At 36.9% G+C, this 17,912-nt stretch overlaps 1 protein-coding gene across 1 annotated transcript in view; it reads right to left on the minus strand.

The window, feature by feature from the left end:
• Positions 1 to 769: 769 nt before the first annotated feature.
• The window catches only part of slc4a4a (solute carrier family 4 member 4a), a 69,247-nt gene continuing 52,104 nt past the window's right edge, over positions 770 to 17,912 (minus strand). Inside the window, 15 exon segments of the mRNA XM_034118336.1 lie at positions 770 to 3,401; positions 5,909 to 5,988; positions 6,985 to 7,081; positions 8,085 to 8,246; positions 10,285 to 10,458; positions 10,620 to 10,688; positions 11,491 to 11,517; positions 11,519 to 11,567; positions 13,801 to 13,979; positions 14,745 to 14,879; positions 14,881 to 14,907; positions 15,554 to 15,622; positions 15,624 to 15,668; positions 17,535 to 17,573; positions 17,575 to 17,721. Of these exon segments, the coding sequence (XP_033974227.1) occupies positions 5,945 to 5,988; positions 6,985 to 7,081; positions 8,085 to 8,246; positions 10,285 to 10,458; positions 10,620 to 10,688; positions 11,491 to 11,517; positions 11,519 to 11,567; positions 13,801 to 13,979; positions 14,745 to 14,879; positions 14,881 to 14,907; positions 15,554 to 15,622; positions 15,624 to 15,668; positions 17,535 to 17,573; positions 17,575 to 17,721 (1,263 nt within the window). The 3' untranslated portion in view covers positions 770 to 3,401; positions 5,909 to 5,944.

The raw sequence follows: 17,912 nt of genomic DNA on the forward strand, positions 1-17,912 counted from the left end.
ACAAGCAGCTTACAGCATTCGCACGCATTTTCTAGTTATACTTGTATAGCCTGGACATAGGGTACAAAATAGCCCCAGAGAAATGTAGTTTATATGTCAATGTTTAAAGTATACTCAAACCTCAAACTCTTTCACACCTAAATATGTGTGAAAGAGCAACCCTGCTGATGAACCTGAACTTGTGTGTGTGTGTGTGTGTGTGTGTGTGTGTGTGTGTGTGTGTGTGTGTGTGTGTGTGTGTGTGTGTGTGTGTGTGTGTGTGTGTGTGTGTGTGTGTGTGTGTGTGTGTGTGTGTGTGTCCTGCAGGCTGTGATGCAGCTGCGCAGACACTAGAGAGAGCCACTGGACCTGCTATCCTTCTAAAACTCTGGCAAGAAGGGCAGAATAATATTCTACTTGTCATGGCATGTACTATACTTTGATATGCAGAAAGGTATATGAAGACCAAAGAAGATAAGCAGTTTTTTCTCATTCCAAAAATATCTATTTGGTGTAAGTAAATGTAGTGCAACTAATGATTTACATCATGATTGTTCTGTCGATTATTTGTTATTATCATTATTTTAGATCCACTGTTTGGTGTTACATTTTATAAATTATTGAAAAATGCAACAATTTGATAAAGCTTAAATGTGTGGTGGTTGAAATGTTATGTGTTGGAGAAATATGTAAAAATAAAATACATTGATTCAAAACTGAGAAAATAAGTAAATCTTCACATTTAAGACTCTCAAATCAATCATGAATTGATAAAGAAATAACAGAATAGTTGTTTGATATACTTTTAATGTATTAATAAATTAATCGTTATGCTACCGTTCATATTCCACATGAGAGCCATGCTGACATTGCTCAGCTATATAATAATGTATCATAACACAGTAATATATCAATTGTAGTTTCTTCCACCAGACTGAAAAGCAGCACACCATCACTGTTTGATAATTCAGTTTATTTCCAATATACATTTCATTTTGAAAAATATAAATTCTAAAAGAAACCATTTCACCTGTTTCTAAAAAGTCACAAAACGTTAATCAAAAGAAACATCGTATCATTATTTATTCCGTAGGCTAAAATTAACATCATTAACAAGATACTTCATTTGATGTTGTCGACTTTTGTCCGACATGCTGACAGAACAACACACTTTAAACTAACAGTTCTCCACACGCTGTGCTCCCTCGCTGCTGCTGACAAATACAAACACTGATGTGGAGTGTAGCTGATGCTGGTATTTAGGTTGATGAACTGAAACAAAAACGAGTTGCAAGACAAAAACCGCGATGGTACGAAGAAACTTGTTGCATTTTGGTTTGAGCCGAAGTGCCTTTATATGTACATGATTTACATAGGAGGAAGGCGGCTCATGAATCACTCAGTTTGAATTTATTTCTATAGTGGTGATGAAGACAGAGAAGAATTAAGAATTTAAATCCTACTTGTGAGAAAGTGCGTCAGTGTGCCCTTTAGAGATAAAGTGGAGATAATGTAATGAAAAACAGTTTTTTAGTTGGTAATACTGGTCAATAAAAGTCAACGTTTTATCTCTGGCTGTGACAGTGTGGACGCGCTGGGCACTCTGTAGCAACACAGTTTGTACAACATGTTCTGCCTCATTTCAGCAGATTGATAATAAATCCTTGTTTGAGGAGATGTTTGGATTTTAAGCAGTCTATGTACGAGCATATTGAGTTATTGTTCGCTGTAATCATTCCTCTCCATACTGGACGAGAAACAATATCTTCCTAATGCTACCACACCGTAACAAAAAGAAAGATGTCAAGGACAAAACATGTACAATCCTGAACAAAATGAATCTTAAAGCTAATCATTTAACTTCAGTATGTGTAGGATATGCTAGCCAACATTTATCCATTCAAAATGTCTCAAATTCAATGTGTCGTGAAACTTTATTTTTCAAATAAAATAGACTTTTAGCTAGTTTGAATGTAAAGGAAGTTAGCCTTTTATGCTAACTTCCTGTGTGGCATAAAGTCTTTCTAGATTTGTTTTAACTACTCAAGGCAAAATCTGGACATGAACGAAAGGAGACATTTTGCACACAGATGTTCCCGTATGAATAAGCAAACTTTGCAAAGTACAGAAAAGATTGAAGACAGCGACCAATAACTCCCTGGTGTACACACAGTACTGCCTCTGAGTAGTACTATTATAAGGAAAGACTTGAAGAAAATCCAAATTTTAAATATATATAAAACATAAGAAACAAGTGATACCATTTTCACATCAGATAGTTCCGACAGCAGCTGAGACAAGAAGAAATAAACCCGCTGCATGAAGTTCACATGGATCTGATTCCCTTCTCATAATTCCTCGTCACGATAATATTTTCAGTCGGAATCGATCTCTTATAAGCCACTTAGGTAAAGTAGTTTGTGCAGCAAAAGTGATTATATGAAATGCGTTCCTAGGTATTATTTAAGTTTGGCTGAGGAAATTCTGATGATAACGTATCGCTCAACTCTTTTCTACCCACAAAAGAGGGAAAAAAGGACATAAGAAAAAGTTACCAACATACACACAAAATAATCATTTAAAAAAAAGATAAAGAAAGGATTTGATTTAAGAGTAACAAAAGTTTTGAAGTGAAAACGTTTCAGAAAGGTTGAGAAAATTAGAAAGAGAAGGTGGAGGAATTAAAACCACAACAAAAAGTGATAATACAATATTTACCTCATCTGCATCATATATGCATTGTTAATTAACTGTTAATTAACTTCAAATATTCTATTCAAACACATTTCCGTCCGCTATAATACAGTGAACCTCTTGAATAATTTCAACTCTCAAGAGGAAAGAGAAAATAACAAAAGCCCATGCCACGTCAAAAATCAACATGTTGCATTTGTTTATAATAAGCATTTAATCTAAAAACAAGAGGTAGAGCTATACAAAAAAACATAATTTTCCTGCTACAGGAAATCGTAATTAGAGTAAATTGATTTATAAAAAAATTCAGACCGATGATATTTATATATATTTTTATAAAAAGGAGCAGGGAGGGATTTCATGCAAGGTCAAAGAGCTGCAGCATTTCATAGAGGAAGAGGGAAGAGCTACCAGCCTACTGTGCAGAGGTGAGCAAAAGTGTCAGATAAGAAATGGTTTTACATATGGTGGTTTTATTTTCCTCAGTGTTTTCCCTTTGTTTTCTTTCCCACATACTTTGAATAAAGTCAGAAAATGGTGGAGAGGATTTTGGAGTTAAAATCTATATTTTTTAAAAAGGGAAATGAGAGAGAGAGTCGCCTGGCGGTGGTTCGGTGCTCTACAGAGACGTTTCCGATCCTCTGCTCTTCCAGTAAAATGAATTATCATCGTCTGGGTCCATGTCGATGGTAATCCGAGGCACAGTCTTCAGGGGACTCATCTCAGGGCTGAAACACAAAAATATGTATTGTTTGGATACATGATGGGATAGTAGTGTAATGTTATAATTAAAGGAATAGTTCATATTTTGAAAAATACACTATCCTTGGAGCCAGCCGCTAGTTAGCTTAGCATAAAGAGCGAAAAAACAGCTAGCCTCGCTTTGTAGGAAAGTATAATCTGCCTCGAGTGCAAAGATACACATGTTCGACTTTTATTAGACTAGAGTTGTTAATAAGTGGGGGTTTTTAAGCTTAGGAGAGAGGCAGGCTTGCTGTTAAGGGCCGCTTCTAATTTTAGTTTTAAGCTAGGCTAACTAGCTGTAGCAACAATCTTCTCGTCAAGGATCGTCAAAACAGTGAATAAGACACACAATAAGTCCACAATGTCAGGATGTTCTTTTGAAAGGATTGTTCAACTTGGATGGGTCAATTGTTGTTATATTTTGCAATAGAAATGAGCTTTTATAGATAAAAAAAAACTAACTGAACTAAACAGAAATCAACTTAACGTAACATTACAAACATTTTTCAAAACTACAACAGTTGGAACAAAAGTTTCATCATTAGTGTCAGCATACATACGTTTTAGTGTTATTCGCACTTTGGGTAGTAATACAAAAGTGAAATTATCATTAGTAATGCAAATACTATTAATGCATAATTGACTGTCTGCATTAGAGTTCTCTTTTGGTGTCTTAAGGCAGGAATAAAACAAGAGATTGTGGATTGCTGATTTCTGATGTCATATGAGCTAAAAGCAATTTGGCTTCAGTCTTGACAGGATTAGACCCTAATGTCATCACAACATGATTCATGCCCCGTTACACATCACTGACACATATATGTAGCCAGATATCTGAAAGTATAACATGAGATCAAACTCAGAATCATTTACATTGGCCAAGTATGTGTTCATACAAGGACCTGGACAACATTTAATTGTATTTATCACACTTTACTTATAGTTATGTATGTAAAAAGTACCAATGACCATCAAATAAATAGAATGTTTTAAAAATATTTTTAAAACGTTTTTATTTTAATTAAAAGTTTTATCGGCAATTCATGTCAGGACAGGACATTTATTCTTCAGACTAAAGCCAATATTGTCATCAAATCTGTTGCTTATCACCAGCCATGTGACCAAACCAAATACTAAAACAAATCCTGTACAGTTGTTGGTCATCATCACAGATGTGCTGCGTTCACAGCTGCTTTTTCACACATTGTCCCAAAACACTAATCCTGTTGCAACAACCGTAGAGCAGATTGTGTAATTCCGGAGCATAACAGTGAACCCTGGTCGTCATGATGGGGAAATCTAATCTCTTCTTGAACATCTCATTAATGAATTGCTCTTAAATATTGCCCAAAAACCAAGGCTTGTTTTGCCTCTTGAAAACTGATTGTCTCCTTTTAAGCTCATATCAGTGAGAACAGTGTGTGTTTATCACGCAACATACACTTACATTCATGTAGTGACGAGGTCAGTGTTGATACAAAGACTGGAATCTATCATTGATTTCTCAATAGAATATTTCCCTCTATTCTCTAAATGTGCCTTGTCGCTTTTGTCAGAATGGAAAATAAAATGTGATGATGAGTTAGAAGATGTTGGAGTCAAATAGAGGCATATATCATTGAACCAACTAACAGTTTAAAGGGGACCTATCATGCAAAATGCACTTTTGTACATCTTTTATACATGAATATGTGTCCCCGGTGTTCCAGGGAACTCACCAAGTGTCAGAAAACACAACCCTCTCTATTTTCCTCCATACCCAAATCTCTAAAAAAAGGGGCTGCAACGGATCTGATAAAAACTGATCCAGATTTGAACACTGTCCTGACGTCAGGAAAAAAAAATGTCAAATTGAGCAAAATGAGGCATGGCTAAAATGCATGATCTGTTTGGTATTTTGAAAAAAAAAAAGTATAAATATGCCTTATATAGGTATGGTCCTACACTATATTATTCAAATATAGCATGATAGGTCCACTTTAAGTTTTTTTCAAAAATAATTGCAGAAAAAAGTAAACAATTACTGAATACATATATTTACATTGTACTAATTTGAAGCAATTCATTTCTGTTATTCAGCAGGTAACATACTTCTAATCTGAATGTATGTTAAGCAAGATTACAATATAATTTCTAATTAAACACAATTTCAGCTTTCTACAATGAGTAAAATATAAATATTGTAGCCCCCAGTTGGCAGTTCCTTTCGGGAAGTCAACTGAATTAATTAAAGACCTTTTGTGGAGCATTTAGCAGCTAAACCATTTTCACCATATACAGTAATCATAATACTACAAGTTAAAAGCCGCCCTTTAAAGATCAGGCTATCATTATATGTTAGCTAGTTAGCTTGCCTTCTGACCTTTTGCGACTTTGATGCCGCAGTCATCAAAGAATGAATTGAAAAGGTAAATCAGAGCTGCCTATATTTAGCTTTGTCCCTCTTCATAATTGAATGCGGCCTGTTGAGCTGCACTCTCTCATATCTCACCTGGACAGGTAGTTGGCCTGGTAGTAGCGAAGCTGCTCAGCACGATGTGTGTCGTTCAAGGGATGATGGGGACTTCTCTCCTGCAGATGAAAGCAAAAACATAGCATTTAGCTTGCATGTGGCTATGACACAAGTTTTAAAAAGTTGTATATCAATAAGACAAATCAGTTAATCGATTACAGAGAGATGATTACAATGAAAAACACTTTGAAGCAGAGAGAAGGAAGCAGCAGGTGTTATCAGCTGCTTCAAGAGTTTGGATTGGATTGACAACTTGTGTTCAGAATAGATTAGATCGTCCATGTTACATTTTTGACAGTACTTCTTACATTTAGTAGAAAAGACAAAAAAACGAAATCAAACCAAGTTCAAAAGCTTATTATCAAGTGTTTTAAGGTGCAGTTAACAATTTCAGTTTTAGGGGTTCATTGTCAGTTTATGGTGTATATTCCTATAAATCCTTCTTTAAAAAAGACATTTTGTACTACTTTTTGGTTGTTGAAAATACCAGATAATACTAATGTTTTTACTATAGTTTGCAGTGATAAAGTACAAACAAAGCTAGTGAGTTGATTTAATGTAGAAAATGGTGATTTGTTCAAACATTAACTGTTAATTAACCAAAAAGTTACATAATAAGTCAAGAATAGATGTAGGTGTGCTAACTGTCAGTCGTACAGGCTCTTTTATACATAGCTTAAATAACTGTGATGACTAAAACTAAGTCTAAAACCAAATGTTGTTAAGCAGAAGGGAAAAAAAGGTTAGGTCAAGCAAGAATGTAAAAGTTAAAAGACAAATATAAACATAGCATCACAATTCAAGAAGAAAAGTTTAAAAGCAGGAGAAAGTTATTTAATTTCATTGCATGTTGAACAAAAGCAAAACTGCAGTTGAAAGAAGAAAGAGAATGAAATAATTAATATCATGCAGTAAGTGAAAGACGAAGAGGAAACATAAACTCTGGAAGCCACCAGAGACAGAGGCAGAGCAGGAGTCAGTCAGTGCTTTAGAGGAAGAAGTATCCCCCCCCCCCCCCCCCCCCCCCCTGCTGCAGGTAGTTCGGGTCTACTCACTGTCGGAGGCCTTATCACTTAAGAAAGGCTCCTCCTCCATCATGTCCATGGGGATTTTAATGCTGGGAACTTTCTCATTGTAAGGAGGATAGTCAGACTGTTGGAAAGAGGAAACACACATCCTGAGACGGGACCTACACACAAAACCTGATAACCTTTTCTTTAAGGAAATATTGCTAAAAATCGCTTAGGATCTCTGGCTCCATTCAATACTTTGATGCTTCTCGAAACTGAGAGAGACAATGCAACATGGAAACATTTTCTGGTGGGTTAAATCATATCACCGTGATGTGATTAACCTTTCTGTCTGTTTGTAAGGATGTAAGGGGATGGAGCTTCATTTAGGAACATCGATCTTTATATCTAATAACAATTTGAATCATGTTAGAGTAGAGATACTGAGTTGATCTTACAAAAATACATTTTTACATATTTTCTTTACATTCTTTAAACTGGCTTCATCTTATTGAACTGGATCTTTGAAAACGAAAAACTCACAAAATGCAATGTCCATGAGTGAATTTTCAAAAAGATAAACCAGATCTGGAGTCATTGAAAAATGTTTTATAATGTGCTATATTGTAATGCCTATAACTCTGATTATGCAGTGCTTGTAGGCAGAATATTACTCATTAAGTACATGTTTAATGCATTATAGACAGAAGCACAAGAGATGCTGTGTGCACCTGCCATCACAGTTTGGTCGATATGACTATTAAATAAAATGAAAAAACGGACAAACAAATCTGATTGACAGATCTGAGGATAAATGAACCTGATCGGAAGCGTGTTCGTAATGGTATTTTAACATCAGAGTCAGTCTGATGTCACTGGGCCCAAAAAGACCCTTTCCATTGACATAAATTGGGAAAGAAACTCTGTAAAATAAAATGATTGATTGTATTACCAGTGGATGGATAGTCGATGGTACATGCTGCTAAATAAAGAGAAACCTGGCAGTTTGGAGCAGGGTAATTTGGACTTGGAAATGGGCTGTCATGTACAACACATTACATATACAAAATGAATCATAAGCTTGTTTCTGCAAAGATACTAGCTTGCGCATTAAAGTGTATAATATTTCAGCTCAAAACCCTTACGTCTTCAGCGTCGCTGTCTATGCTGCTTCGTTTTTTCTTTTTCGTCTTCTCGTCCTCCTTCTTCTTCTTGTCCTTCTCCGGGATGACGTCGTCCAGGAAGCCCAGTTCATGCTGGGAGAACATGTAGTCCATCCCTTTCCTGACGGCCACCAGAGCGAGGATCTAAAGCAGAACAGGTGGATAAGAGTTGACTCAGAGGTACTTTGGAAGTCATTTGTTCAAATGAATAATCAGTTTAAATGTGAGCTGATACAAAACTATAAAAATACTATTTTCAATGATTAATGATTTAAAAGCCAAAATCAAGCAGGTTAGTTGTATTTCTAACCATATCATTATATAGGTTTCAGTCAAGAAATGTTTAATCTGTTTAATAAACGTATACTTAAATAAGGCAAATGATAAAAGAAGAAACATCTTAATAGAATAAATACAACACCAAGTACAACCACTCAGTGAATGGTCTTGAGAGCTGCATTAGTGACCCTGAACTGTAATTATGTAACACCATAACAGTTGCTGTGTTTTATCACCATATAAACAATCCTCTAACACGTAAATTGAGTTTATCATTTGTGAGTGATTCAGCGGGGGTGATAATTCACTCATTGATTGTGCAAGACTTTTTTATACTTATCCTTTAAAAAGACAAGATAATTATTTTTGTGGTGATTATAAATTACGTCTCAAATAGCTATTTGCACTTACTTGTATTTTCGTTTTGAGTTTTCACCTGAGTTGGTTGTGTCTGATTTACAACAACTACAAATTAAATTATTCCAATGCCACATTTTGATCAGTTGCCCTTACAATTTAGATCGATCATAGGCTTCTTTTCCCCAGCAAATCATGTATTCAACCTCAACTGGCTTCTCAGTCACACTGATGTTATCTGTATTGTGTTCCTTGCATTGTGACATGTTTCCAAAGCGCTTTATTATTCTCATACTGCCTGTGCTGCAGCTCCTCTTTTCACCCTCTGTCTGAAACCAGAGCCCAGTCTGCTCTGATTAGTTAGCTGGCTAGCTCTGTTGTGATTGGTCAAATGCTTAGAGATGTCCTTCACCTTAGCCTATCACGTACGATGCGATGGAGTGCTAGCGAATAGAAGCCCGAGTTTCACATAGTGATGTCACTATCTCGCAAAAGTAAACAAAGGAGTCCAATGGAGGCGTTTCAGGCAGGGGGGAGTGTGTGGGAGAGAAACTCCCTCTGGAGGGACCTTAGGGATTTTAGCGTTTGCAGACATTTACATCAGGGACGGGCAACTTGGATGGTGGTGGGGGCCACATAATGTATGTACTGGCCACCAGAGGGCCGCAGATTAACTTGGAACACACACACACACAAATTGCATGTATTGTATGTAATTATTAACATCTTCATTGACATTTTACAATCTTTCAGGGAACATCCTCTAATAAGCTCACTAAACAAATATCAGTTCACAGAAATGTTATTTAATTTTTACGAGTGGCATGTTTGTATTGAACAGGTTATTTAACAGTGGAATAAAACTATTTTTAAACTATTGGAAAGCACGGAAAATGTGTGTGCATTGAGATGAACCATTAAGATGACATAAGCATGAAGTCATGAACACTAACCCAGACAGTAGTTGTCTAACTTGAACCTAGCTAAGACACTTGTAGCCTGTCTCTGCTGACGCACAATAAGGGGAATGTCAACACAGACACCTGTCAACCCGTACTCTGCTGTTCCTCAGCGCAGCTCCCCCTCCCTCCCGCTGAAATTATGAATGAAAAGCGTATAGTAATCATAGATAACACGGCAAGGTCCGTGACAGTTTGTTTTCATCTGATTTCAAATAAACAAAGTCTTGGTTTTTAGAATATTAAACTTGTTTCGCCAAATTCAGATGATAAATACAACCTTTAAGCTTGTAAAGGCATAATTACAAGCGGTAACTTAAATTCACAGCAGGCATAACAACAGCCGGTGTTTCTTGTGAGTGTTTCCCCGGGAAACAAACACAATACACACAAACGCGTCACAGATTATTTTGCGGTATTTGGCTGCCGAACAAAATCATGTACGCAGCCCCCGGGCCGCCATTTGCCCATCCCTGATTTACATGCAGAAAAACCTATAAGACACACTACAGGAAAGGGCAACCTTTAAATATTGCAAGTAGCCACTTTTATTATTTTGGCTGAACGTTAAAACAATTGTCTCTCACCATGATAGGGAAAACTATGGCGGCCACGGTGGACTTGAGGACCCAGAGCAGAGCCAAGCAGAGGATCTGGATGAAGGTGAAGAGGTGGACCTTCCTGAGGGGAACGTGTCGCAGGTACACCAGGTCCGGCTGATGCTTTGCTGGCATCAGGAGCAGCTTCAGACGATCCATGAACTGCAGACAGACGGAGGTACACGTGACACAATGCACTGCACGTAGGAATGTATCCGAGAAACAGCTAGTGTCTGGCATGCAGTGTTACTTGGATCCTCAGAAGAAACTCTTACATGACATGTGTCTGTATTGTGTTTATTACGTTATTATGCAACATTTACCTGCACGCCATTGAGAGAGGCAACTCCCATGTATAGGAAGACTCCATACAGCACTGGCATGGGGATGAACTAGGTCAAACAGAGAGAAACAATTAATACACATTAAGCTTTGGTAACTACAAATGTGTAGCTTTCACTGAGTAATAGAAGCAGTAATTAATAATATTGTTTATAGAAGATATAATACACAACTATCATCCATAATATCACCTTATATAAAAAGAATGCAAAAATAAGAATAAGTGGGATAAAAGGGCTAGTTTTGTCAACCTTAATAACTATTATAACACATAATATATTAATACAAACAATTGTCCCCGAGAGGTTTTCTGTTTCCTGTATACAGTAGAGCCCCAATGGTAAACACAACAACGCATTAGTTTACATTTTAAACTGTTAATCTCTATTCATCTTGAAGTATTATGATGACCTCATCAAAAATGTAGATCAGAGTTCAGTGTGTGAATATTGTGGACTTACAGATGCAGAAATAAAGCTTATTTATCTTTATTTTTCAGACGGAGAGACAAAGGGGATCTTAAAAATAAATTGCCTTTTTGACACATCCTTTTTATTTTTGTGTCCTGTCGATTATACAAATATGAATGCTCTTTTATGTTGCACAACCACCTTTCAGATCAAACCGTTTTTAGTCCGTGTTAATGTTGCAGTTATTGGCATTTTGAAGGGCTTCATTGATTGAGAAATGCCAACTTGACAGGGCAGTAAGCGCACAGAAAATGGTCTTTCAGGGACTCTAGCAACTATTCCTCATTTTGGTGGTCATATCCAACATCTGCTGCACTGATTTCTAAAGGTTTGATACGAATACATTTCAAGCTTACAAATGTAGACAAAATGATTGAGTTACCTTTAAGATAGGAGACATAAATACAGACCAGTCCTGTCAGGATGAACACAGCCACACCCAGTGACCCCCTCTGCTCTCTGCACAAAAGGGAGAAGAATACAGTCATCGTGTTAATTTATTTTACATTTTTGGGATAATTTTCTTATTTTTTTCACTCTTTTTCCATACAGTGACAAGATCCCATAAAAGCCTGAATAATAATAATTAGTGTTGATTACTTGAGGATATCAATCATTTCCTGAATCTCATACAGTTAAGCCAACACAAAAACACCCCCAACATTTGTTGAAGTTCAAAGTTGTTGTAGATGTTTCAAGACTTTGTTATTTCAGCTTACAGCTGACACCTCAGGACGCTCCGGGGGACGTCTCCCAACAGAAACACCAAGAAAAGTGTCTTAACTGTCTCATAATGAACATGAAGTCACATGTTCCAAAACATTGTGTTTTTAACCTTCTTATTGCAAGTTACCTGGCGTACATAGAGTAAGAGAATTTTACCTTGCAAAACTCTAAAGGGATAAAAAGAAAATATCGTTTTTTTTTTTGTAACATATTTCTTTAAAGTACAGTTTCTGTCATATGTTTTTAATTCACTTCCCTCTGTGCTTTTACCGGGGAGATAGTATTAAACAATTTAGATATCTGCTGTGTAAATATATTTTAAGCTTAATTCCACAACCTAAATAAAATAGTTACAGTTGAGTTTATTACGAGATATTTCTTGTTTTTAGTCCATGGTTGGTGTTTGTGTGTTAGTTAGAAAGACATCACAAAACTACTGAATACTTTTGATTGAAAGTTGGTGCAGGCAGTGCAACCGCTTCGTTTCATTGAAGGAGCAGTTCATATTTTGGCTTATTGTAATGAACATCGTTTAGTAAACACCACATACATTTCTGCCAACGAACACAGTTAAATATTTAAATGTGCAAAATAGTTTTCAACAATCTTCCTGCAACTTTGTTCCTTTTATACATTTGGTGCTTGCAATATGCCCAAAATATTGATAAATATAATCCTAGGTCCCCAAGACCTGCTCTATCGAAATCAGTCGCATGACCCTGAAGACACATTTTGAGTTGTATACACTGTTTGGAAAGAGGAGATTCCTAGCTTTCTAATGATATCAGGATGTTGTTGTTACTCCAAATATTAAGCAAAATATGTCACATTATATAATGACTGTCAACCGGTCATCATTTTGAGAAAACGGCCTTCAAAGTTTCCTCTTCTCTGGAATCCATCGATCTGATTGATTATTAGCGGAGCAAATGATCAAAGTAGTACGGAGGGAAGATATTTTTGTTTGGATTACTGGTTTGGGGGAAGCTCGCGAGTGTGTGTGTTGTATACGTGTGTATGTGTTTGTGTATTTTTGTTTCCCGGGAAAACACTCACAGAAACACCGGCTGTTGTTATGCCTGCTGTGACGTTAAGTTACAATAGTGTCAATCAGATTTGTTTGTCCGTTTTTTTATTTGATTTAATAGTCATATCGACCAAACTGTGATGGCAGGTGCACACAGCATCTCTTGTGCTTCTGTCTATAATGCATTAAACATGTACTTAATTAGTAATATTCTGCCTACAAGCACTGCATAATCAGAGTTATAGGCATTACAATATACTGTAGCACATTATAAAACATTTTTCAATGACTAAGGTTCAGTCTCTATAAAAATGTAGAGTATCCTAAAACCACATAATATCAACATCCAATCCAATCATACATCCAATAACCATTTAGAGTCTAAATGGTTATTGGATGCTTTGAAGTCATGAAATAACATAAGGTAGATATAATACATTACAAGTTGGTTATAGGTCACTTTAGGTAGTGACTGTTTACTTTATTTAAAGAAACAATGCAAGTACACACAGTACGTGAAACTATTTATCTTATCTTGATTCATAACAGTGTGTTGTTATTGATGGACATACTAAGACACATTTATAACCAGCGGACAAATAAAGAAATTCTGACTCTTATTTTAAGTTACTCTATGGGAATTATAATACAATATGATCCTTGCTAAAGAAAGTTATTTAGTGACCAGCATTTATGAGATATTCTGATACTTTGCCATATAAGTCATTATAAAATGCTTTTTAATGTGTTATGAACAATGTTACAAAGCATTATGAAACTGTTTTAATGCAGTAAGGACTTTGTATTATCTTCATTTACTATGAATCTTACTTAAATGTTTTACATTGTATCCTTTAAAATTAAGTTCCAGTCGATGAATACGATTTTCTGTTACGTGTATTTTATGTGAATAACACGAGCATCTTGTAGCAGTCTTACCTCACACCCAGGAACTTGGGCTGCTCTCCAGGAGCCGATGTTTCCGTCTCCATCTTCAGAGAGTCGATGTGAGCGATGGAGATGACCGTGGCGGCCACGTACCACGGCAGACCCATGAAGGAGCACACAATAAGCAGAATGGCCACCAAGAACAGATCCAGATGGTAGCCTGCCCCTTTCTAGTACAGACAACAAACACAAGGTCAGAGGCTGTGCATGCTCAGGCATATACTGTATGTAGAGCACAGCTGAAAGCACAGGCAAATGTAAAAACCAGCAAAAAACTCTTCCATGTTTATATAACAACATATGCTGATTAATACAGTAGCGTGTCGGCTCTTTCTCTCATAGCGCTTCCCAAGTTATCTTTGAAGACACCAGTAAACACAGCAGAAATCAAAGGCAGTCTTGCTCAGCTCTAGCAATGACCCTGCGAACATTTCAAGTGGTTGCTTTCTGAACCAAACTGTGTTCAGTCACTGCCATGAAACATCTCTCACCCCCACGAGAAGAATGACAACAATATGTAACTACAGTGTGCAGGTAGCCAGTGTCCTGTACAAGCTGCAGGATGTTGTGCGAAACGCATGAAAATCCTCGTATAAATCAGGTCAGGACCTCTTTTACTGGAAAGATAACTTTTTTTGTTGTTCTTGTGGGATTTCTCATTTTAAAACCCAAAATGCAGACTCAAGCATTTCACCCATAATGAAACAGCAATTCAATATTCAAGTTATGCTGCACTACGTTTTTGGGCAGGTTCTGGGAAATGTTGTATAGCAAATCTTCCTTGGTAGAGCAAAAACTCAACAAAAACTACATCTATATCGACCTTGTGTACGAGTATTTAAACCGTATTTACCATTTGGAAGACTTTTAACTGCTGGGTAAACACATTTTGTGGCTTTTGAACACACTTTTCATCAGTAATGTTTCTTCTGTACCTTCAGCATGTGCTCCTTCCTGTTGACGATCACAGCAGTAATCTGTTGGTCCATGAACACCAGTATGGTGACCAGCAGGGCAGGGAGAGCCGACGCCAGGTCAACCCACCAGGGGTTTCCTCCGAACAGGGGCACCAAACCAGCCTCGTTTGGGACTTGTAGGCTGTTGGGGAGGACGAAATAATGTTTACTTTCAATAAACAATGTTGCTCATCTCCTTTATTGTTAGTGCATAAACTATTGATCACTTTACCTTCCTTCAGATAATCTTTAAAAACCGCTCGATTTATTTACATTTCATGCATATGGCGCTTTAAATTCAGGAAAGCACTTTCCGGGTTCACTGTATCTAGGTAATTTTGACATGTAGACCAAACAGGAGGAGCTGTGGATCAAACCAACCCTAAACTTCAGCTAATGCTTGCTGCTTTCTAAAAACAGCCAGTATTTTTTATTATGTCACTATGCTAGGGAAACAAAGTTGTAATTTATTAATGTTTCAAGCTCTTCTCTCTTAACTTTTTCAATAGTCCTTTTTTAGGACGCCTGAATATATTGGAAAATTGAGTCAATTTAATCTAGGCCAATGCAAATAATTGTGTCATTTCAGTCAAACTTACTTGACAAAATACTTTATTTCATTATAATTATTATTATAATTATATTATATAATGAACAACATAGGTTGAATGTTAAGATTGCGACAACCAGACCAGAATCTACTGGTTCTATTATGTTTTATGAAGTAATGCACCAATAGAGAATTGCACTTGAACTCAGCAAGCAGCATGAGATAGGAAGGAACTCACCTTGAATTCAGTTGGCACAATAAGTTTAGGAGTTTCCACTCTACGAGCATATCCCACTCCACAGAAGATTCAAGATAGCCAGAACGATGGCAAAGTCACTGATGAGTTTCCTAACCTGGGTGCATTGAAAGACCAATAGAAAACAGTTAAGTACTGTATGTGACCCGCTGATCAAACATTTTGGACACAAGATTTAATTCAGATCGGGCCCCTCACAACCTCTCCCTTCCCACTTCATTACACCGTCAGGTAAAGGGTTCACCACAATCAGTGACATTTTAAACCAACAAGTATTGTTGGTTTAAGTTATTAAAGTTATTAAACCCTCCAACTGCGATCGCCAGCTACTTAACCAGCTGTCCTACAAGACCACATGCAACGCTGTTATGTAGTCATGAAAGACACTGTGTACAAATACTTCCGTGCAAATTTGTAATATTAAACTGAAATAATATAGCTACATTTGATATTGTCCTAGAGGTGTGTTGAGAACAGAAAGGTCACATTGTATGTATTTATATATTTTACTTATCTAGTCTAGAAAAAAGGTTGACGTGATCATTGAATTATACAACTTTCTATATTTACAGGGACCCAGATCAGTTATAAAAAAGATTGTATTATTATTATTAACCTGTTCAGCACGGAGCCTGTTTTTCAGGTCTCGAAAATGACATGCCAAGAACAAAATGACTATATCTTCCCTTCTAAAAGGGGTAAATTAATAATATTTTTTCTCAAAGGAATGATACACCTGTGAGTGCATGTAGAAATGTCAGAATCAATATAGATGTTTTTATTTTAAAGTAAAATTCAGATTGAACATAGTAAAGAAAATTAAATTATAGTGTCCGTCCATTACTTATAGTGAAAACCACCCTTGAATGATGGGATAGTAGACTAAAAGCTTCAGGAATCCAAACTATAACATATAATAAGTACCCTGTATCAAGATTGATGCAAAAACAAGTGACATTTGACCTTTTTAGAGAGATTTGGAGAAAAAAAACCCACCTCTGGGTCATTTGGGTGCATTTGCCTGTATCTCTGGAACCCATTGGTCGATTTTGGTGATTGACACCACTTTTTTAAACCATTAGAATCGAGGGGAAGTTCCTAAATCCATCTAAACATTACCATTGGTGAGTTAGAATGATGCGCATGCCAGCATGCCCAAAACCGGAAGCTCCATTACACTCTATATGAAAAACAAGTTTATTGCCATAAATGTTATGATGGATTATCAGTAATCATTTCAAAGTGACACAGAGACATTGGATTAACCTTTAGCAGCGTTTAATAAATGCGTTTTAATGACATTGAACACAACTTTGATCAGAAAACAGCAAAGGTAAGACGTATTGCAGTTTCTGCCCCGTAAAGTGAAGTTGTGTGTTTGTCTTTGCTTGCCTTCGCTGCCGTGAGTTTTTGGACGCACAGTGATGATACTTATACCAATGGAATCTGTGGAATCTCAGCTTTCATATGATATCTTGTGCAGATAGCATGAAGTATACAATATTCGCTACCCACGTAGAGTTATGTGCTAAGTGCGTTAACATTCTTTCTCTAAGTGCTAATTCAGAGGCTTGGTGCTAGACTTGGTGTTTTGTTTAGGGTAAAAATGGTTCATATCGTGAGTTTAGCTGAGTTTCTTCCCGTTAAGTGGGTTTGACACATTAATAGGTTGTTAAATGTTAAGAAGCCCTGAGACACAGTTTCGTGAATATTGTTGTGTTTGCTGGCGGGGGCAATCGGGCCTCAAGAGGTTAAGTGTTTGTTTGTTTTTAATTTTGGATGATACAAAAACTATGGCTACAGTACTTCCTGTTCTTCCTATTTCCATGAAGTCAGCCCTACACCTTAAGGAGGAGAGCCTCATTAGCTTTGAGTATGGACTATAGAGGGAGTACATTCTGCCACGTGTCAGAGAGTGTAGGGGTCAGTTGGAATGGGGCCAATGTGTGTGACAATGACTCACAGTGGTGGGGAAGAACTGGCTGGTCTTGAACTTCTTCAGAACACATGGAGCAGGTGTAAGTGCCTAAGAACAGGATGCAGGACATGAGGGAGATGTCGGGGACATAGTCGCAGGCATTCCCCACCAGCTCTCCATTGTACTTCAAGCAGTCCGTCTTTGACAGGGACGACCATGTGGCGTTCATTGGCTGCACAAAAGAAACAAAGAGCATCTTCATTATAAGGTAAAAGCAGTCATGAAACTGTGCGTCCCACCAAAGCAGGCGAAGACACTGAGGCTGAGAAGAGCGGACTGATAACTCAGACTTTGAGAATTTTGGAGTAACAGAGATAAGAAAATCAGTGTCACAATAACCTCAAATAAGAAACAATGTGCTTA

The sequence above is a fragment of the Trematomus bernacchii genome, unplaced genomic scaffold (genome assembly GCF_902827165.1).
Source record: "Trematomus bernacchii unplaced genomic scaffold, fTreBer1.1, whole genome shotgun sequence".
Lineage (NCBI taxonomy): Eukaryota > Metazoa > Chordata > Actinopteri > Perciformes > Nototheniidae > Trematomus > Trematomus bernacchii.